The 20995-nt window shown below is 56.5% G+C and overlaps 1 protein-coding gene across 1 annotated transcript in view; it reads left to right on the plus strand.

Moving 5' to 3' along the window:
* Positions 1 to 20995, plus strand: part of COL13A1 (collagen type XIII alpha 1 chain) — a 117051-nt gene that overhangs the window by 68921 nt on the left and 27135 nt on the right. The window contains exons 10-22 of the mRNA XM_058671916.1: positions 327 to 353; positions 449 to 475; positions 913 to 939; positions 2518 to 2574; positions 3650 to 3715; positions 6902 to 7009; positions 8725 to 8751; positions 9476 to 9511; positions 15233 to 15277; positions 15882 to 15914; positions 16381 to 16407; positions 19273 to 19317; positions 20535 to 20621. Coding sequence (XP_058527899.1) covers positions 327 to 353; positions 449 to 475; positions 913 to 939; positions 2518 to 2574; positions 3650 to 3715; positions 6902 to 7009; positions 8725 to 8751; positions 9476 to 9511; positions 15233 to 15277; positions 15882 to 15914; positions 16381 to 16407; positions 19273 to 19317; positions 20535 to 20621 — 612 coding nt within the window. The remainder of the gene's footprint in view (positions 1 to 326; positions 354 to 448; positions 476 to 912; positions 940 to 2517; positions 2575 to 3649; positions 3716 to 6901; positions 7010 to 8724; positions 8752 to 9475; positions 9512 to 15232; positions 15278 to 15881; positions 15915 to 16380; positions 16408 to 19272; positions 19318 to 20534; positions 20622 to 20995) is intronic.

Genomic DNA, 20995 nt, shown 5'->3' on the forward strand with positions numbered 1-20995 from the left:
GAGCCCTCTAGCTGGGTAGGCCGGGGGGTGCCTTCCACTAAAGCTGAGTGTAGAAAACAGACAATGTCCTGCAGGCTGGCAGTACCCAGGGCCACCTGGCATTCAAGTGCAACCTTCCTTGTAACTAGCCCACGGGAACATAGTGCTGGAAAAATGTTTCTTGCACCTCTTTCCTGTGGCACCCACTGACTGGTGAAGCAGCGGAGGCCTACAGTATAAGGTCAGGTTGCCCTAACCATGTGGGGAGCAGGAAGTCCTGGCCGTGGCTCCCATCATGGGTCCCAGCCAGGCCCATGGCCTTGATGTGTGTGTCTTTTCTCCCCAAGGGCCTGACAGGTCCCCGAGGACAGCAGGTTGGTAACTCTTGTTCATATCTCCCATGGAGGGCCTTGGGCGGGGCTGTGGCATTTCCCAGCTTTGAGCTTGAACTCTCTCCTTTGCCTTGCAGGGACCTCAAGGACAAAAAGGAGAAAAGGTCAGCATGGGGCAGTTTTCCAAAAATCTTCCTTCAAGGCAGCTGCCCCACTCCCTGGGGGACAAGGGGACAGAGTAGCCCTTTTTAAGCTTGAGTTTCTGTTCCCAGGCCCTCAAATGCTGTCCTCTGGAAAAGCAATGGAGGGGAGCTATTGTGGTAGCATTCTTTTGGGGATCAAAGAGGACCCCCCCCTCCAGCTTCTTCTTTGGTCTTTCCCATCAGCTACCCCCATGGTGAACCCCTAAGATCTTGAGGTGTCTGCTAACAAAGCACTCACAGACCCCTTGCTGGCCTCTGAGGACTCAGTCCAGGGCCAGAGTTGGGCTAATGGAGAATGAAATACACAGCAAGTCCTCAGGTTCTGGGGGATATCCCTGAGGGACAGACACTCCCTCCTCAAATGCCTCACTTGTCCTTCTCTTCTTTCTCCTCCCAAGGGTCAGTGTGGAGAATACCCACACCGGGTAAGTGGACCCCGCTCTGGCCCCTCCCAGAGGCATTGCTACCTAGGCAGCCTCCACTCCCTGGGGTCCCCAGCACAGAGATGATGTGCAGGGTGCAGTGTGGGTGGATGGCACAGCTCCCTGTCTCTGCAATAGGGTCCCAGAGGACCCCACTCTTTGTGTGTGTGGGTGTGTGTACAGAGCAGACCTCAGGTGAGACTCAACAGGTTGTGTGGGCGCTGACTCTGTGTGTCTGGGACCCATGCCCCATTCCCTGCTCAGCTGTGTGACTGGTGTCAGGTTGTGTGTCCCCTTCCCAATCCATCCAGAATATGTGTGGTTGTCCATCCACTTGTCCTGGCCAAGTAAGAGGAACTTTGGGGCTAGTCGATGTTTTGGTGGCCCAAACTTTGGTACAGGGCCAGCCCCAGGAGCAACATTACCAGACACACCTGGTGAAGAAAAGAGGACACTGTTCCCAGTGGGGTGGGGACCCTTGGACTGAGATGGATCCTCTGCCAGTCCTCTCCCAGTTCCTTCTTTCTCCCTGCTCCACCCCAAAAGACAGAACCCGGAAGACCATGTGGCTTGTTGGGAACCCTTGCTATGAGCACAAAGCAATGCAAAAGACATGCCCTGAGTCAAGGCAGAGCTCTCCTCCCTGTCGGATCAGTCTCAGGCAGGGGGTGTATAGACTAGTGTTCCCAAATGTCTGTCCCTCCACTTTGGAGCCCCATGTGGCTCCCTGGGCCACTCTCCTGTGTCTGGAATGTCCTCATGGGCTTAGGAACTGGAGACAGACATAAGCCAGGCTGAGGGTGCTGCTGACTGTGGGAGGGTTCTGCTAGCAGGGTGTGCCCTCTTCCCCAGCCACTAAGCAGGCAGGCAGTCAGGCCAGCTCCTAGGCCAGGAGGAAGCCCTAGGGGGGCTGGCACATGAGGGGGGGGGTGGACCATGCAGACATAGCCGGCCTGCGGGTGGCATGCACACCTGGAATGCAGGGCCCTGGTGTTCCGGCCAGCCGGATCCCGATACAATAATAGAAGGTCAGCTGTGCCTGTTTGAAACGATGGACTCACAGGGCCGTTACGTTATCCCAAAAAAAGGCAGCAGCCCCCTGCGTGAAAGACAACACAACTGCAGGCATGAGGGTGGCATGTTATCCATTCCCAGGGATGCTTGCCAGTGGGGAAGTGGTTCTCTCTTCCTTAGCCCAACAGAAGAAAAGGAATGAGGATAGTGACAGAAAGATCCAGAAGCTCCCTGGCCACAGGCTACAGTTAGACCCGTGTTAGGACTGGGGCGAAAGCGGGTGGGGGCATCAGCTGACGGGCAGAACAAGTTTATCTAGAAGGAGGTAGGGCTGCAGGGGGCTCCTGAAGACCTGTTGGTTTCGTGAGGGGTCTGCAGGCTTGGTGGAGGAGGCAGGTGCCCACCTCTCTGCTTGGCCCCAGCTTCCCTAGGGAAGAAATGGGGAGCAGGTAAAACAGAGGCCCTGGGACAGAGAGCAGGGGAGCAGGTATCCATGGGCCTCCCCACTCACATTCCTCCTGTTCCCCTCTCTCTGCCCCTCTCATTCCCACCCCCTCCCCAAACTAGGAGTACCTAAGCAGCACGATAGCAGCTCTTCGCTCCAACCAGATAATTACCTTGAAGGTTTGTGGGTTCTGGAATGGACCCCTTGCTCTAAGAGGCTTCCTGCACACGGAGCCCAACATTGCACGTCCCCAGGCCTCAGCAGTGGGTGGGTATGCTGGGAGGGGGTTGTGAGTGGTAACTGAGAGTGACAGCTGTTCACCAAGGCAACAGGAAGGCCGGAGTTGGGCTCCCAAGTTCTAGCTGCTGCCTGTATGTGCAGCTTAGGCAGCTCCTGGCTCTCAGCATTCACCCAGGGGTCTGGTGTGAGTTCCAGCACTTTCCAAAACAAGCATCTCCTTTCCTGTGAGTTCTAGCCTTTTTTGAGAGTCACAGGCCATGCAGCTTCCACAGTCGGAGTGACTGGATGTGGCCAAGCAACTTCAAAAAGTAAGCTTCTGTTAGATGTGACTGCGAGTTCCTCTCGCCCCTCCACAACTAGTTACATGTTCTGTAGACATCTCTGTCTGGTCTCTAAGCCCTCCTCCAGCCACAGGGTGAGATCTTGGTAGCACTTAGCATGTGCCCACACTTAGCCACACCCTCAGTCTTGGCATTGCCCTTGGTCATCCTCCTTGGGGTTGCTGACACTAGACTTTTTCATGCAACCAAAAAAAAAAAAAAAAAAAAACACAAAAAACCAAAGTGGCCACACCAGCCAGCCAGTCAGCCATGAAGTACCAATTTAGCTGCTTCTGAGGCTTGCTGGCCAGAGGCTCTGTCCACCCGGTGGGAGTGGGTGGGGGGCTGGCTGTGCAATGTTGGGCCACGTGTCAGGTGGCCTCTGTGGCCCAGATGGGCCAGCCGAGGAGGGCTGCTCTCCCGGCCCAGAGGCCTGCTGATCTCCACCCTTGGTTCCAAGCTGGAGGCCGAGGCAGGGTGTGGACCGGGGGCTGCTTCCATGGGATGAACCAAGGGCAAGATCAGCCCTGCATCCTTGACCATGAATGCGCCCCATCACGCCCTCCCTCCTGTTTTTCTGTTTCATGCTGACCTCTCTTCTCTCCTCTTCTGCTGCTGTCCTTCCTGGCGACTTGACATCTACGGGGACACCTGCGGTCTTTGCCTTCTGACTTCCCCTTATCCTGCTCCTCAGCTGCTGCCTCTCCTCAATTCAGTGCGACTGGCTCCACCCCCAGTCATAAAAAGGCGAACCTTCCAGGTAGAGCACCCTTTTCTGTTTGCCGGAACTGTGCCCAACTTCTCCGAGGGGCCCAGGAAGTTTCCGTGCCCCATCCCATAGATCACCTATGGCGAAGGCAGTTCAATGAAATGAGCCGGGAATGGGCCCCTGAACACCTTGCTTTGGGAAAGTCAGAACACAGGGCGAGGGCTGCCCACAAGAAGTACACCTGCTGCTACACCATTACTCCTACGCCATCACTGCCCCTGTGTGCCAGACACCACATTATTATGTGATTGACAGGCTGAATGTATTGAACGTTCCCAACATACCATGCATTGGGCATGATCATCCTATTTCATCACTGGGGGAATCAAGGCTCAGAGAGGTTGCCCAGGCTCACACAACCAGTGTGTTCTGGAACACTCATTTGTGTCCAGGTCTTTGGCCCATCCCTAGCTGTGTGCCTCAGCCCTCAGCTTTCTGAACTAGAAAGCAAGGTTGGTAGTGTGGTGTGTGTATAGTTCCTGGAATAACTCCAGGTCCAGGGCAAGTACTCAGTTACTGTTCGCCTTCATTAGTACTATTACCCATAGATGGGAGACCAGGAAACAGAGATCTAGAGAAATGAGTAGCCCAAGGTCACACACTGACAGCTAGAGGCAGAATTGGAGCTGGCAACCCGGTCTGATCATCAGACCCCACCATCAGCTCTCTTGGTGGGGCCTGCATCCTTGACACTTAGAAAACGCCGATTGTCTAGTTTCTGTCCCTTGCCACCTGAACAAAGGGCCAGGGAATCTGTTCCACAACTAACAGGAGTCCTCAGGATGAGCAGCTGCTTTCTGCCTTCCAAAGCTGGGCTGGGACCAGGTCACAAGGCTCAGCCCTGCTCTTCAAGAGAGAGCAGCCTGATTCTGGCCATGTGGTCCACTCTGCCCCAGCCCCGACCACCATTAATTGCTCCCCTTCCCCACACAGCACTGGAGTTACCTCAGGGCTCTGAGCTGCTCTCTGAAAGCAGGGCCCAGGGTGCAGGCCCCTGATGGGATAAGGCTGGCCAATGACTCCAATTAGCAGCTAAAAATACAGAGGCCCATGGGGTGCTTGGGCTGCCTCTCACAGTATAGTGGCCCAACCCTTGAGAGCCTCGGTGGGCACCGAGCACCCATTCCCCAGCAAAGCTGCTCAGGGGGCTTCTGGCCCCACTGTCACCCACCCCTGCCTGAGCCCTACCCCATGCTGGGAGCAGCGAGCCCCTCTCAGAATGGCTGTTCTCCTGGACTCTCCCACAGTACTGTGTGACCTTAGCTGTACCGACTGCAGCCTGCTGAGCCCTCCCTGAACTCCAAGTCTTGCCGTGGGCATGCTACAAGAGTTGTCCTCTAGGATTCCCCACCCCAACCACCCACCATTGTCTCTACTCTGAGGAGGAAATAGGGGCACAGAGCCCTGTTCCTTTGAGCCCACACTGCAAGTTCCTGCCAGAAGTGATTCAGCCAGAGCCTTCTGTGCTGCAAGGCACCTGTTCTGGCTGCTGCAGACCCTATCTGGAGAATGTAGTTTCTATGCTGGCAGCTGGCAGGCAGCGTAAAATGGCTCATCCATTTCCTACCAATGAACCGATATTGATTTTATAGACTCTACAAGACACATGAACACTGGGTTATAGATGAGTTGAAAGAGGAAGCTTTCTATGACTTATGATATGCTTAGCAGGTGGTCATTTCCAAGGTGCAGCAAGCTGGTCAGGAATCCCCGGGTAGCTGAGGGAATACAGTCTCCAGCTCTGAGTTTGCATCCTGGCTCCACACTGAATTCTCTGTGTGACCTGTGTCCAGGAGCTCAATTTCTCCGAGCCTCATTTTTCTCCTTTATAAAATAGGACTTGGGTTGTCAATATTCTAGAATGTCATGGCCAAAAGGACATTAGGAAGGCAGAGCTGCCACCAAAGCGCCTTCTGCACCTGCCTTCTCTGTCAAGGACTCCCTGAGCCCTAAGGTGGCCCAAGTGACCCCTTCAAGGGCCATCTGCCCTGAGGAGTTGCAGCTGAGAGGAGGTCCAGGCAGGTGTGGCTGAAATCCCACTTCTCTCCTGCCTGGGTGTATACTCATTGGCAGTTACTGCATGCCCCACACAGTGCCCAGCAAGGGGGAAGCAGAAAGCCTTGGGCGGGAGCCTGTGTCCTCTGTAGTATCCAGTCTGGGGCCAAGTGCTTACAGCCTGTTCTCTTTTAGAGCCCATGGGCTCTCCCTCAGAAGAGCTGAGCCCACATTGTCCCTAATGGCATGGGTCAGACCATAATCACGGCTCTCTCTTTCCACCCTGCAAGAGGACATAGTGGCACCCTTGCCTCCCTTGAGGATCAGGCACTGGGCATGGGGAGGCTGAGCTCAGGGAACTAGTACAGACAACAGCTTTCTATGCTGTCAACCCTTACAGACCTGGCAGCATCACTGCTCTACCCACCAAGCGTAGAGCTTGTACCCAGCTGCTCTACCTTAGGGGAAGATGCAGGTTATGTGTAAGGAAGGAATGAAGTCTGGAAATCAAGGCCCCCCAGGAGTCTCAAGCACTCCCCTTGACCCAGGACTGTGGGACTAGCATTGCCCAGGACCTCAGGGCTGCATCAGAAACCACCTATCCAAAATTTTCACATGACTTCTCTTGCTCAGGTGCAGAGTAGGTCACACCAAAGCTGTTGCCTCTGACCTCAGGATCATGTTTGAGCCTCTGGGCCAAAGAAGCAGAAACAGCAAAGGGCTAGGGCGGGACACAAGCAGGCTTGGCTCCTGTCCAATGACAGAGAGGCTGGCATGTGGGGAGTGGTCACACAGCAAGAGGGCGATAGACATAGGCCCAGGTCATGGACCGCCGGGACTGAACGTTGACCAGCAGGGCATATTAGGAGCAGGCCTGTGGTTAGACCAGGGGGCACCCCTCTCCTGGGCACTGGCTGCTGTCTGCACAGCAGATCTTCTCTGCCTCTTAGGACCCTGGTGTATTGGCTACCTTCTCACCACCACCAGCCTCTGCATGTAGTCACCGCCCTTCACAGCATCACTACCATCACGCCCCCACCCCACTCCCATCCTGTCCCCACCATCACCGCTGCCTTCCCAGCAGAGCCCACCACAAAGCCATCACTGGGTGCATGGCGCTGGGCTGGGGACTGGCACACAGCTCCAGGGCCTTCTTCTAACTCTTGTTTCCATAAACCTCAGGGGGAGCAGGGCCAGGCTGGCATCCAGGGCCCACCAGGGCCTCCAGGACCCCCTGGACCAAGTGGACCTCTTGGGCATCCAGGCTTGCCAGGGCCCATAGGGCCACCTGTAAGTATCTCCTTCCTCTCCCCTACAAGATTTGTCACAAGATTTGTTTTGGAAGCTTCCAAACCTTAAATAACCAATGGGAACCTAGGTCTCCACCCAGTGGCAGAAATGCCTTGGCAAAGTCACTGGAGGCACACAGGCCCATCCCTGGGACACTGGCCGGTAGTTCTGAAAACACACCTAGCAGGGCTGTAGGTCAAGTTCCCAGAAAGGGAACACCTGTGGGCTACCCCCTTGACCAGCCTCAGCAGTGAGCAGTTTGGGGTGCAAAGCCCTGGAGCTACCTTCCACGGCCATCCCTGGTTCCTGACCCCTGGTCCCAGGGCCTGGGAAAGCCCACATTGCAGGCAATAGGTTCTGAAGGTACAAAACCTGAACACACGTGGTTTCCAGGGCCTGTGCAGGGTCACATGGCTGGGCCACCCTTTTGAGCTGGGTGCTCAGGGCTCTGCATGGGCCTGCCAAGTCCCGTGGTCTTATGCGTCTCTGGGAGTTCAGCTGGGACAGATTCCTGGGGGAGGACTTCTGGAGCCCAGGACCTCTTGACAGATCTCTGCCATCTCACCCACAATCACATGCACGAGCGCTCATCACTCCCGGACACTTGGGCAGTCCCAGCTGCCAACTGTGGGCTTCCACATAGGGCCCCTGGGGGCTAGCAGCAGCTTTGGCTGCCCATGGCGTCCAGCTTGGCCAGCAGGGCTGGCCCTGATGGTATGAAAGCCTGTGTTGCTGGGAGCCAGCTCTCCTGCTCAGCTTTGCCCCCAGAGCATGTTTTAGATATTTCTTTTCCCCAGGAACCCAGAGAGGGAGGTTGGTCTTGCTTCTATCAGTTTTGGGACGGGCACATAGAAAACCTGAGAGGTTATGAAAACTGAACCAAACTAAGCCACAAAACTCCAAGCAGGCAAAACTCCTACTGTGTTGAGAACCTCCCACCCAACACCGTGGGCTCTTGTTCCATGACACCAGGCCGAATGGCTTGCTTTGTGAGGTTGTTTATGAAGACGCAGCATGCATTTTAATCCAGCTGAGCATGCTGGGCACAGGCGGTATGGTGGTCAGCCACCGGCGTATGCTATCCAGATCCACACCCAAGACCACGGTGGAGCCAGCCTTCCCCAGCCTCTCTCCAACAGGCCCCTCAGCCCACAGTGCCTCCCCACTGCCAGCTGCCGTGGTCACAGCACCCTGGGCAGTGGCAGAGCCAAGGGCTCAATCAAGGCTGGGCTGGGCCAGGTTGGCTTTCCAGGGAGGAGCCCCAATTAGGAGGCAGGAGGGTGGGTATCTGGACTGAGCACACTACTAATTTAGCCTGATGCCACTGGCCTACTTTCCAGTGGGCAAGCACTGTGGATGCTTATGGCGCCCACATGGCTGCACCGAGGGCCCCATGCCTGCTGTCCCCGGGTGCCCTCTGCAGGTTTCACATGCCCTTCTGAGTCCCTCCAGAGCCACTTGCCAGCATGCCCATTTGTTCTGTCACGGCATGAGGACACGGCAAAAAGTTGATGGCTAAATGAAACAAAAATAAGTTCATTTGGGTGCAAAAAGCAATTTGAAATCCATGCATGATTTTTTTTCATAGTATTCCTCTTCCTGGATGTTTCAAAGACCCTTCTCTGCCCCTTCCCAATGCCCTTACCCCACAGCTATCAGGGGCTGCTCATGACTAACTCCAGCCATCTCCATTCACCTTCTGCTTGCTTCCACAGGGCTTACCAGGGCCTCCAGGACCAAAGGTAAGTGCCTTCCCAGGGGTGGTCACAGAAGAGATGGGGGCAGCATAGGAGGCTCCTGGGGAAAAGGAGAGCCATCTCCACAGAGAAGTGGCCGCGTTTGGCTCACTTCCCAAACACTAACCCCACACCCAGCAGCCACTTTGTTTCCAGCAATATTTGTCCCTCTGGTGTGCCCTGGGCCAACCTGGAGAGTGCCATGGCTGGTGTCAAAAGCAGCCCTCCCACCAAGCAGCATGGAGTCTTGCTGGAAACAGGTCCACGGCCACGACATCCCAGTACACGTGTGTTCCATCGTGTGTCCGGAACACTCCTAAATGACCTTCAGGGTTGTCCAGTCTCTCGGGGAACCTTGCCCACTAGTCCATGGTATAGACCAGACTCTTAGAAGCTGGGACACCAGAGCTCTGGGAGGAGAAGGTAGCCATTTGGTCCACAAGGAAACTGGGCACTCTGGGGAATGGAGCTGCCCAGGCCACATAGAGCCATCGTAGAACAAAAGCTGACCCTTTGGTCTCCTGGGCCCCTCTCACATGGAGCCTTCCTGCTAGCTCTATACCCGGCCGAGCCTGTTCTGGGGAGCAGAACCAGGGCATGCTGGCCTCAGAGGCTGCAGGAGGAGCTGGGAGATTTGGAGCTATTAGAAAGAAGAGAGGGTGTGGGGGATACAGAGAACCACAGCCTGGTGTTGGGAAAACGCTTAAGCCACCTCCTCTCTGTTCTCTAGGGAGACCCAGGGATCCAGGGCTACCACGGTCGGAAGGTAAGAAGGAGGGGGAGGGCCCCCTCAACCCATCCACCCAGCATGCACATGGTCAGGACTTGGTCTTACACACTGCACATCTACACACATCCACCGTGTGAGAATCTTGAGATGTTTATGGGGTTGGTCAATCGGGACTTTGTGTCTGTCTCCATTCAGTGGGAAGGAGGAGCTGAGGGGCAGGGCCTTGTGTTGGTGACCTCAGACCCAGGAGCTCTCTGCTGCCAGCCAGGACGGCCGTGCCCACACTGAAGTAGGCCACGTTGTCTTGGGTCCCTGGAATCCTGATGAACAGGAGTTGGCTTCCTGGGGTCCAGCCTCTGCAGGGTTCTGGACTGAGCTTGGTATGGGTGGTCATCAGGGGGCCCAGCCCTGCTCATGGCAGCCCCCAAAGCAGATGAACTGAAGCATTGCTGCACAGGAACCCAGAGCCATGATGCTGTGAGCAGGCAGCCACCATGGCTATGACGGTGCCTTATGGGTGACACAGTAATATCCACAACTTTCACCAGCTCTCATGTACTGAGATGCTGGTGTTGGGTCAGGATGTGGGGCTGACAGCCCACAGCTGCCTCCATTAGCACCCTGTCTCCCAGAGTTGATGGCCTCCTGCTGCAGCGCGGGGCTATTTGCCCATTAGCCAGACCAGCAGATCTTTCAATCTGGCAGTAGGTGCCTGGGAGTCATGGCTACTGCTGTTGTACCATGATGGGCCTCTGGCTTGCAAGTTGGAGCTGGGAGCCACCTGTTGTTCTGGGACAGAGAGGTGGCACTGAGGGCTAGGGTCTCATGTTGCTAGGGCCCAGGGTATACGCAGATCCATCCCAGACCCACACCCCCTGGTACTGCTGGATTTTCCAGGAGACCCAGCCTGGTCATACTGATGGAGCTGCCCCTGACCTTGGGAACGTAGCACACTCCAGCTGGGAAGAGAGACCACGACTGGGGCAGAGCAAGTGCTGATGGGTAACCCAGCAGGGAGAGCAGCCATGGTTCAGAGGCCAAGGAAACCGAGTCATCGCTGCTTTGGTCAGAGCTGCTTCTCCATTAGACAAAAGACAGGGCTAAGCCCCTCCCAGCTCATGGAAGCTGTGACTTCCCCCACAGGGCAACCTCCTGCGGGCCAGATTTCATCACCCCCATTATACAGATGAGGAACTCTGAGAGGCCCACACTTTGCTCCTGGCTGCATGGCTGGTAGACCACCAGGCTGGAACTAGAGCCAGGTCCCATAAGTCTAGGCCCAGGAACTAAAATAGCCTCTCCCACTGTGGCCTCTTTGGAGTCTGGAGTGCTAGTCCCCCAAACTCCCTGCCTTTGCCTATTGGCCCTGTCTCTCTCTCTCCTTCTTGCCCCCGAACCTCCTTCTTGTAATAAGGTACAAGGGGGAGGTGCTAAGCTTGGGCACATGTGCAGGGAAGATGGATCTGCCCCCAACCCCAGAGAGGAGGGGGTGTCGGTAAGCATAGAGCTCTCAAAATCAGCGGGCAGGTGGGATAGCAGATGTGGCCTCCAGCTGAGCCCTGCTTGCTCCACCCTAGCTGTGCGGACTCAGGGCCAGCCAGGACTTTCAGTGCGATGAAATGACTTCTTCACAGGATCATGAAGGGTGCTAGCCACCAGTTCCTTCCATCACGGCTGCCTCCCCATCCCGCAGCCATGGGAGCAGGGCTGGCCAGACATTGTTTGCCAGGTGCTGAAGATCACGGCCCAGGGAGGGCTAGGGAGAGGGGCGGGTGGTGAGAACTGCTGTGCACCCATGTGGTACCTGTCGGATGCACATGTATGACCCAGCGCACTGTAAGTACACTGCAAGACACAAAGTGTGTTTGAAACATTACAGCCCTGGCTCTCTTTCAAGAGGGTTGACAAGTGTTGTCAGGCTGTCCGTTGCTCGCAAAGCTGGTGAGAGCTTATCTGTAAGTGCACGGGTGTTGGGAGGCTTGTCCCGCAGCAGGAGTGCTCTTGCCACTGGCCATGGAGGTCTGGGTGTTAAGCCTGGGGTCTGCATGTGGGAGACTGTGGCACGCACTCCCCTCCGGCAGGTGGCTTTCAGCCCTGAAGAGGAGCTAGGGGAGCATCTCATGCTGTGTCTTGTGCCTCAGACACTGGGACCTATGTTTTACAACTTCTGTCAGCCTTGAGGCACCCCCAGGGACAGGATCGCTTCCCATCCTTACAGTTCGGACCTGGTAGTGGGCAGACCCGCTCCTGTAGAACCATCACTTACACTTGTGGCCCTACCTTGCTGAGCCTCTTCCCATGCCAAGCTGTGGCCCACATACCTTGCATGCTTCGTGAGGTTGAATCCTGCTCACGGGGCTGTGAGCAGCTTGGAGTCTTATCCCCAGTTTACAGATCAGCAGACTGAGGCCCACAGAGTCCAGCCAGTGTGATTCTGTCTGACTCCCACACCTGGCTTGGAATAATCTGCATCTCCCGGGGCTCTCAAGGTCCCGTGATGCCAGGAGATCTTCTGCCTCCTTCTGCCACCTTCTGCGAGACTAGAAGGGAGAGACAGAAGCTGGAGTTTTCCTTCTTGGGAGGACAGGAACTCAGCACTCTCTGGGCACCCTGGGCTCCCTGTGAGTGGAGAAAGGAGAGGTTGTGGCAGGGCACACGGTGCTGGGGACCCTGTTTTAACTGAGCAGCTAAAGACGTGGGGTACTTTGTGCGCTGGCACTGGTGCCACAAAATGCCTCTTGGGGGAGCTGAGACAGACCTAGGGCCTCCAGTAGAGCTGGGCACCTTTGCCTGTAGCTCCCACCACAGTGGGGCATCCATTGTCCCATCCTGCCCCAGAACCCTGAGTTACCCAGCCCCAGGAGGCCCTCACATAGGGCAGGGGCTAACCGCTACAGGGACATCCAGACCACCTAAATTAAACCAGATCAGAAAACCAAGACGGCGGCCCCACCCCGTGCTCTCTGGGCCCTGTTTATTTTGCACTCCCAAACCCACAGATTAATTAGAGCTGACTTTTTCCTTTGGGAGCTAGCTACAAAATCAACCAATCTCCAATTGAGATGACAAGCCAGCCGTCCTTCCCAAGCCCTGGCCTTCGGTGGGGCTCCCGACCCCGGTCATCCTTCTGCTTGCTTCCTGCTGGCCCTAATTACCGGAGCTCTGGGATTTCCGTGCTTCCGGGCCTCCCCAGGCTGGAGCCCGCCAGGGGCAGGCAAGCAGGAACCCAGCTGCCCTCTTCCCGGAAGAGAAGCCTGGGAACTCTGGGGTGGGGAGCACCACTTCAGCCTCCTCACCTGGTTGCTGCAGCCCTGTACAGCACAGGGCTGTCTGTGGTCCAGGTTGGAGCTGTGTGCTGGTCCCCCGCCCCCACACCCCCATTCCCACGCAGGGCTCCCCCACCCCACCCCCCACATAGAACAAAGTATCTGTGTGCAGAGCTGCCAGGAGTTAGACCCTTCCCAGACAGACCACGGCTGCCTGCAGTGGGAGCCCCAGCCCTTCATCTCCCTGGCCGGTCCCTGGAATGGCTAGCGAGCTGACCTTGAAGCCCTCACCTCCTCTGATTGCATTTTCTTGCCAAGCACCTGCCCGGCTTGTTCACCTGTCAGTCTCCAATTAAGAGGCCACTCCCGCAGGATGGGAGCACTGCCGGCTTGTGCTCTGGAAGTGCCATGCATGCATGCATGCATCCATCCATCATGCCCACCTCTCCAAGCCCCCACAAATTGGGCAGGAATAGAGGAGCTATTGATGGTGTGGTGATCCTAGGTACAGGGGCCCTGCTGGGGGCTGAGGGGCAGATTCAGAGTCAGGCTGGGACAGGCAACCCTGCCGGCCACCTTGTAGCAACCCCTCCACCCGCGCTGTTTTAGCACTCTGCATCTGCAGTGTGTCTTGGCGCAGTGGTTAAAAAGCCAGCATCCCCAACCCTCCTACCCCCAAATCACTGCCTGGCCCAGATCTGCAGACTGACAGCCCCTGAACGGGCCTCAGGGAATGCTCTCTAGACAGGAGAAGGCAGAAGCAGAGGGGAAAAGAAGGGAGTGTGTGTCCCTGGGGCAGCTCTGGGCACAGACACATCACCTCCAGCTCTGTCACCCTCCCCCCTGCCAATGCACCAGGCAAATGTGTTCAGCCCACCACGTCTGGAGCCCTTGGCGATGACCCTGGGCTCTCCCACCTCCCCCACTGCAGCCCAGGAATGGATGCCTGTTCATTTGGGAGAAGCTCAGAGGTCAGGCGGGGCAAGCCCAGGAGAAGAGCCCAGAGGAGTGAGACTAATGAGAGTGGAGTGAGCTGCAGGGTGGGGCAGCCCGGGCTGCCCTGCTTCCTGCCCCCACCACTGGGATCCAGGGGGCCTGGGTCATGGTGGAATTAAGTGACTTGACCCAGAAGGGAGGGGCAAGACAGAGGTCAGCCACCGGAACAAGGAGGCGGCCTCCCTCCCCGGTTCCCAGGGGTCCATCCCCTCTGTCCCCCGGGGGTGAGGGACATGGTCTGCCTCTGTCTGCCTTCTCCAGCCAGCTCCAATTAGCCTGCAGACGGTGGCTCCCTGGGGTTGTGCTTGGCAGTCTCAGGAGGCTTGGAGACAGAAACCTCTCTCAGCCACAGGATGCTTCTCTTGCTGGGAAGGAGGAGAGCAGGCACCCCACAGAGCTGTTCTCTGGAGCTGTCCCCCTGTGCATCCTTGGCCTCCCTCCCAGAAAGACTTAAGGAACAGCTATCTGATCTGCCGGCACTCCACCACTAAGTAGCTGCCCCCGAGAGGGAAAGTGGCTTGTCCGTGATGCCACAGCCCAGCTCAACTCCAGTAGAAGTGGGAAGGGTAAAATAGTGTCATGATGGGATGTGAAGAAAAGGCAGAAGAGAGGGATGAACAGGAGGCTTGTGAACAGTCAGGGATTCCAAAGCTGCGCCCCACCTTAGGAAGGGCTCACATCTGCTTGGGCAGGTTGTCCTGTCCTCTGGGAACCGCGGTGCCCTGTATCGTGGTGAGCAGACTTCAGGTTAGGTCCTGCGGCGCCCTCTGCTGGCCGCATGGTAGGCCTTGCCTGCAGGCGCTGCATCCAGTGCTGACGCTGAGTGCTGTTGATTGAACACCCCCCTTGTACATTGATCACATCTCCAACACACACACCCCTGCGGGTCCCAGACCCCAGTGTCTCTTTTCAAGACCTCACCCCTCTCCTGGGCTGGGCGTTTGCATGAGGAGGTGGGAAGGTTAACTATTAAGTGGGGGCAGCATGGGGGAGGGTGGAGCAAACCGCAGCCTAGAGACCAAAGGGTAAAGAATAGGTGCAAAGAAAGGGCACAGCCAAGCCCCGCCCCCTGTGTCCCCTGGGAGGAGTTAGACCTGGACACGTGGGCAGAAGAGGCAGGAAGAGCAAATTATGTCCTAACAAGCCTGCTGGAGTAAAAAGGGGATGCAGGCAGGTGTGCAGTAAATGCATGGCCACACTGTCACCAGCCTGCCCCACGGCACCAACTTCCCGGCCCAGCCCAGCTACTGAGTGGCAGCAGCCTCACTGGATTCAGAGCCACTAACAGACCTCCAGCTCTCCTTCCGCATCCCTGGTGACCCTCCCTGCCTTGGGGCCTTCACCCGAAGCCATCCTGCAGGTTCACCCAGCGAAGGGGACTGGCCTTCTAGGACAGAATCCTCAGGGATCCTCAGGCTCCCAGCCAAGCTGTTCCCGAGGGACACAGGTTACAGTCTGTGCCTCTCCTCACCCTCTCTCTTGTTTCCTCCCCCAGGGAGAACGGGGCATGCCGGGAATGCCAGGCAAACATGGAGCCAAGGTACCTCTCGCTACCCACACCCTAGGCAGTGCCTCTGGGCCCCTCCCTCAGCACCCACCTCGCTGCATGGGCCTTGTCCTTTCTGTACCCTGCTTCGGGGGGGGAGGAAGTGGCCCTCTCCCCTTGCCCCCCACCTGCCCTTCCATGCCTTTCTAGGCCAGGGGCCCTAGTTTGGCCCTGAGGGGTGGGTCTCCCATCAGTGTCTTGATGCAGCCCCCTGAGTCTGTGGTCCTGAGTACTGGGAGAAGGGACTCTTCCCAGATGACCTAGGCCTGGAATTTGCTAAGTGGCACTTTGGAATTGACCTTCAAGGAGGTGGCCTTGAGCTGCTATGAAAGAAGGGGTCACCCCCAGGCTTCGTCATAAGGAAACCCTTCTGCCCTGTCGGGTATATCCACTAGCTCCATCTAGCAGTCCTGAGTCCCCATTGGGCTTGAGCAAGTGGGCAGGCAACCCAGGGAGGGAAGCAGGGCCAGCTGAGAGTCCCCAGGGGTTGGGCAGCAGGTGGTATGTCCTTCACTCTGCCCACCAGGAGGCCACCCACCCCTGCCCTGCTGCCTCCGACTGCAAAAAGCCTTCATGTTGTTCTCTCCCTCTCTGCCAGGGAGCTCCGGGAATCGCCGTGGCTGGGATGAAGGTCAGTGGAATGCTTTAAGGCCCCCGGTCAGGGCAGGGGCTACAGCGGTGCGATGCGGTCACTGCCGCCCCCAGGAGCAGCAGCTGCCTCTTGGAACATCTTTCACATAGCAGCATTGTTGCCTACACACAGCCTGAAGTAGGAGCCGCTGGACCAGCAGTTTCCTGTCCCAGCCCAGGGCTCACCAGGCAGCCTGTCTACAAGGACCAGCTCTCTGCTTTTCACTTTGGAATCCACCTGCTCTGAGTTTCCAAACAACGGTGGCAGTCCTTGTCTGAACTGATTGGCAAGCAGATGGGGTGGGGGCACACACATGGAAGAACCAGAGCTCAACCTTGCCCTCCCATGTCATGCTCCCACCTGCTGTAGCCCTCACCCGGGAGAGGGAAGGCAGCCAGGCCCAATGCTTCACCCCCACACATACACGTGATGCTTTTATTCATTCTCTCTCTCTCTTTCCACACAGGGTGAGCCGGGCAGCCCAGGAGCCAAGGTACCGTTGCAGAGGGAATGTTCTGGCCTGGGTGCAGCAATGCTTGGTGGGGGGCAGGGATGGAGGAGGAAGCTGCTGTTTTGCACTCAGTCCCCCTGAGTCTGTTCTGGAGTCTGGTGCCTGGCTGAGCATCTGAGAGCCAGCTTGCCAGGAGCTCACCACAAACACCACCTCCTCCCCTGGCCAGCATACCTGGGTTGCAACAAAGCAGCGGCTGCTGTTTCTTGTCTCCGTGGGACTCTCTCCCCACCTCACCAATCCCCATCAAGGACATTAGAAATGGAAACTGGTTGGAGGCATCTGGGAAATATGGGGTTGAAAAAATAGGACCAGGTCTCTTTGTTGCCACCATTCAGAGCTCTTAACAGGCCCTGCTCAATGGACCAGCACTCTAAAAGGAGATGCCCTGCGCTGGCAGCCTCTGTGGTCCAGGCTCGTTCTTGACCTGGGTGGAGTGTGTTCTCGGAGGACGAGTACTCCAGAAACACCATCTGGCAGTCACTGCCATCCGCCCCCACCCTATCCTGTCATTGGTGACTCTCTTCTTCCCTCAAAGGGAGACCCAGGAGCCACAGGGAGGCCAGGACCCCCAGGTTTGCTGGGAACAAGAGGGCAGAGGGTAGCATGCCATGTACTGAGCATGCAACCCTCATCCTGGTCTCCCTGCATCGTAGCTGTTGTGTGGCCTGCCAGCTGCTGTGGGTGCATGTGTGTGTGTGTCCCAGAAAGAGTGCGGTGTGGGATGGCCTGACAAATCTTCAGGAGCAAAGCTTTCCCAGAGGCCACTGCTGACAGCGCAGAGCCCTGCAGGAGGAAGCTGCCTCCTCGACACTTACTCCTCCTGGGTCTCTGCAGGGCAAGGCAAGTGTCCTTGCTCTTGACGCCACACCCGGATATGGGAGATGCTCAGCCAAGGCACAGCCCAGGAGCAGCCCAGGCACAGCCCAGGCAACAGCAGGACAACGGGGTCTCTTCAGGCCTCACTCTGCTCCCCACCAGGACTACCCCCTTTCATCTCCCATGGCCGGCCTCTGCGTTTTACCACCTGCTATCCCCAAGGGCAGGAGGCAAGGAAATGGCATGCAGAGACCTGGCATGGTGTCTTCTGGCTGTAGCTGGCAAGTTCATCATCATCTGCTCAAGCAGTGACTCAGGACTCCCAGCTCACTTAGTGACGTGGAAGAGTCCTGGCTCCTGGGTGCTGGGGCATCTGGGCTGTCTTGCTGACCTAATACTAACCCTGCTGATGGGATGCCTAGTTGCTATAACCTGAACTTGGTCCCCACCAAGTGCATTTGTTGAAGCTGTGTCCCCAGGGTCCCTGGACAGTCCTACACCTCTTACCTAGGGGGCCATGTTCTGAGAAACACCTCACCTAGCCATTTCTTGTACAAGCATTGGGAGCGAATGTTAGGTGACAAATCTGGAGGACATACATGAGCCACACCACATGTCCCTTTAGGGCAGGGACTGCAAGCTTGAGGCATCTGCCTGTGACCTCGCCAGACGCCGTTGGGCCCAGGTGCCATGTGCTACATGTGGTTGTGTGGGCTGCACTTTGAAACGGACAGCAGTGCAGGGGTTTGTTCAGCTTCCTTAAATCTGCAGTGGCTGCCAGAAAGACACCCAGTGTAGGCACTGCCATATGCCTGGGGGCTGCTGTGTTGTGGGGTAGAACTTTTGGGGGTAATTACAGCTATACCAGGTCTCGGTGGCTCGCTGGCTCCCAGGGTGCCCAGACGGATGCCTTCCTACGGAGGGAACCAAGGTAGCTTTCTCTGTGTGGGCCATTTCCTTTTTGGATTCCTCCGTGAGGGAACCCGATCCAGCACCCAGCACCCAGCACCATGATCACAGACTCCAAGTCCACCTCAGCCATCTAGGCTACCAGGCCGTATTGATGTGTGACATGATGATCTTTCCATGCATAATCGCAAAGGTTTCGGACTATCATGCAGGCCGCATGTAATTGCACCTGCAGGCGCCTTTCTCAGAATGTGTTCTCATCTCTAGGCGATGCCTGGCTGCTTTTTGTTCTGGCAGCAGCCCAAGCTGGCAAACCCTGACTCTGCATGAATACAAGGGGGAGCCTGTGTGTCATCTATGGGGGTACAACAGAGTCATGGGGAAGAGACCAGCTCTACCACCAACTGATTGAGGCAGCATCATGGATCCTGTCCCTGCTCAGGGTCTGTCTAGCTTCCTATTGGGATGGATAAGGCTGGGTTCAGGTTGTCACTGAGGAGTATGGGGAAGGCTGGTGGTGGGAGCCACTGCGGAAGGAGCCGCACTAGCTCTCTTGGGCTGGGTGGCACCAGCTCCAAGTTAGAAGTACAAAAACAAGGCATCGAACCTCAGGGCTGGTGCTTCCTGAGGGCCATGGGACACTGTCCCTGCCCCCTACTTGGGGCGCTTATGCTTGGCTTATAGAAGCAGCATCTGGGTGTCCCCAGCACAACAAATCAGAATCTGCCCCCCCCAAACCACCATATCTGCAAAGAAGCCCCATCCTAAGGTACTGGCAGTGAGAACGCTGGCGTTTCCATTTGGCTGGGGCGGGGGAGACACAGTTCAAGGCAGCAGGAGGCAGACAGCTCCCAGTCCTCCTCCTGGCATATTGCACATGGTGCAGGTGCAGGAAGAGCTTCCCACATTGCCCCCAGAACACCAGGAGGGACTCAACGCTGTTGCCCAGTGTTGCCCTTCTGTCTGGGGCCAGTAAGAGCAGTGGTGCAGGTGGCCCCTAGCAGGAAAGGGTTTTAATGGGGACCCAGGGAAAGGCAGGAATGAGGAAGGCCATGGCCCCAGGTCAACGAGCATCCGAAGAAAGCATTGCTCATCCTACACCTTCTGTTTATTCCTCAGGGCGAGAAGGGGGCTGCAGGCTCCCCTGGGCTCCCTGGTCAGAAGGTAGGTATGGGAGAACTGTCTTGGGGGAGGGCATACTGTGTCCTTCATCCCACAGTGGGGCAGGGGCTGGGACAGCCAGATGCTATTTGGGGGCTGGGGCAGGGGTCACAGGATAAGTCTTGATTGACTGAAAAAAGAGGGGGAAAAAAGCCTGCATTCAAAGAACTTGGCAGTAAGTGGTTGGCGTTCCTTATACCAGCCCTGAAAGCAGGCCCTACAGCCCCCCGGGCTGCAGGTGCAGTAGTTGCCTTTCCATGGTTTCAGTTATCCATCATCAGCTGCAGCCCAGAAATACTACTGAGTGCATGAGGAATTCATATATTAGAGACTGTGTTCAGCTTTAGTTAAAGAACTTTGTTGCATTCTGTTTTATTCTTGTTGTTGCTACTCATCTCTCACTGTGCCGCCCTCATAGTTGAGCTTTGTCAGGTATATAGGTGTTGGGGAGCACAGACTATACTCTGATAGAGTGTGGTGCTACCAACGTCCACTGGTAACTGTCCACGTGGTAACATCCCATTGAAACATTCCCTGTGAGTAAGGGGGCAGGGTTGTGTTGCTTTTTTCTTTTTTAAAGATGTACTTATTTGTTTGGAAGAGTTGCAAACAGAAGAGATTTCCCATCCCTTTATTCATCCCAAAATGACTACAATAACCACAGCTGTGCCAGGCCAAAGCCAGGAGCCAGGAACTCTGCCTGGGTTGCCCACTTGGGTACTGAGTTCTGGACACCTGGGCCAACCTCCACTGCTTTCCCAGGCTCGTTAGCTGAGAGCTGGATTGGAAGTTGAGCAGGTGGAAGCTTAACCCTGTGTGCCACAATGTCGACCCCTGTATTATATTTTTTTAAAAAGCCTTCAAGTCGATTAAGTTTGGGGCGAGCTGCACAGCACAGGCTGCCAGGAAGTTCTTGCACCCCAGCCTGCATAAACGCAGCACGCCGTGCAGTAAGGGGACACAGAACTTAGTGGGACCACACTTCCAAACACGTGTTTCTAGTACGCCCAGCCCTGTGAGCAGTGTTCTGTGGAACACACATTACAAAGCACAGCTATAAGCCCAGATCCCCTTCAGCTCCTCCCTGTCCTCTGCCACTGCAAGGTCCCACCAGGCTGAGTTCTGAAGACCTCTGGTCCCAGCCACCCTGGGGTCTGGAGAGCCCTCTGCATCCCCAAGCATAGTGGAGACTGTGGTTTAACTGTCCCTACTATCCCCAGGGAGAGAAAGGTGATGCTGGCAACTCTATTGGAGGAGGCAGGGGGGAGCCCGGCCCTCCAGGGCTCCCGGGACCCCCGGGGCCCAAGGTGAGTCTTGCTGGGGTTGGGGTGTCCAGGGAGATGCTTTCCTGAGGTCTCTGTCCTCAGGGGATTCGTGTCCCAAGCTCCCGCCTCCTGCAGCCTCCCCCTGATACAGGGGTGTAAGTTCTTGCAGGGCCATTGGCACAGAGCTCCTGCTTCCAGGAGGGGTTCCTTCCCCAAGCAGCTGGACAGCCTCGGGGACTCAGGTGGAGATGCTGCAATAGCCTCGCGTTGGCTTAGAAGAATGCAGGTCTGTGAGCACTGGCCCCACCTGGAGCTGGCAGGCCAGGAGGACCATTGCGGAGAGGGCAGCTCCAAAGGGGACTGCCTCACATTCCTTTCACTGGCCAGAAACTGCCATGGGGAGACTTCAGTTTCCA

This window comes from Ochotona princeps, chromosome 13 (assembly GCF_030435755.1).
Source record: "Ochotona princeps isolate mOchPri1 chromosome 13, mOchPri1.hap1, whole genome shotgun sequence".
Classification (NCBI taxonomy): domain Eukaryota; kingdom Metazoa; phylum Chordata; class Mammalia; order Lagomorpha; family Ochotonidae; genus Ochotona; species Ochotona princeps.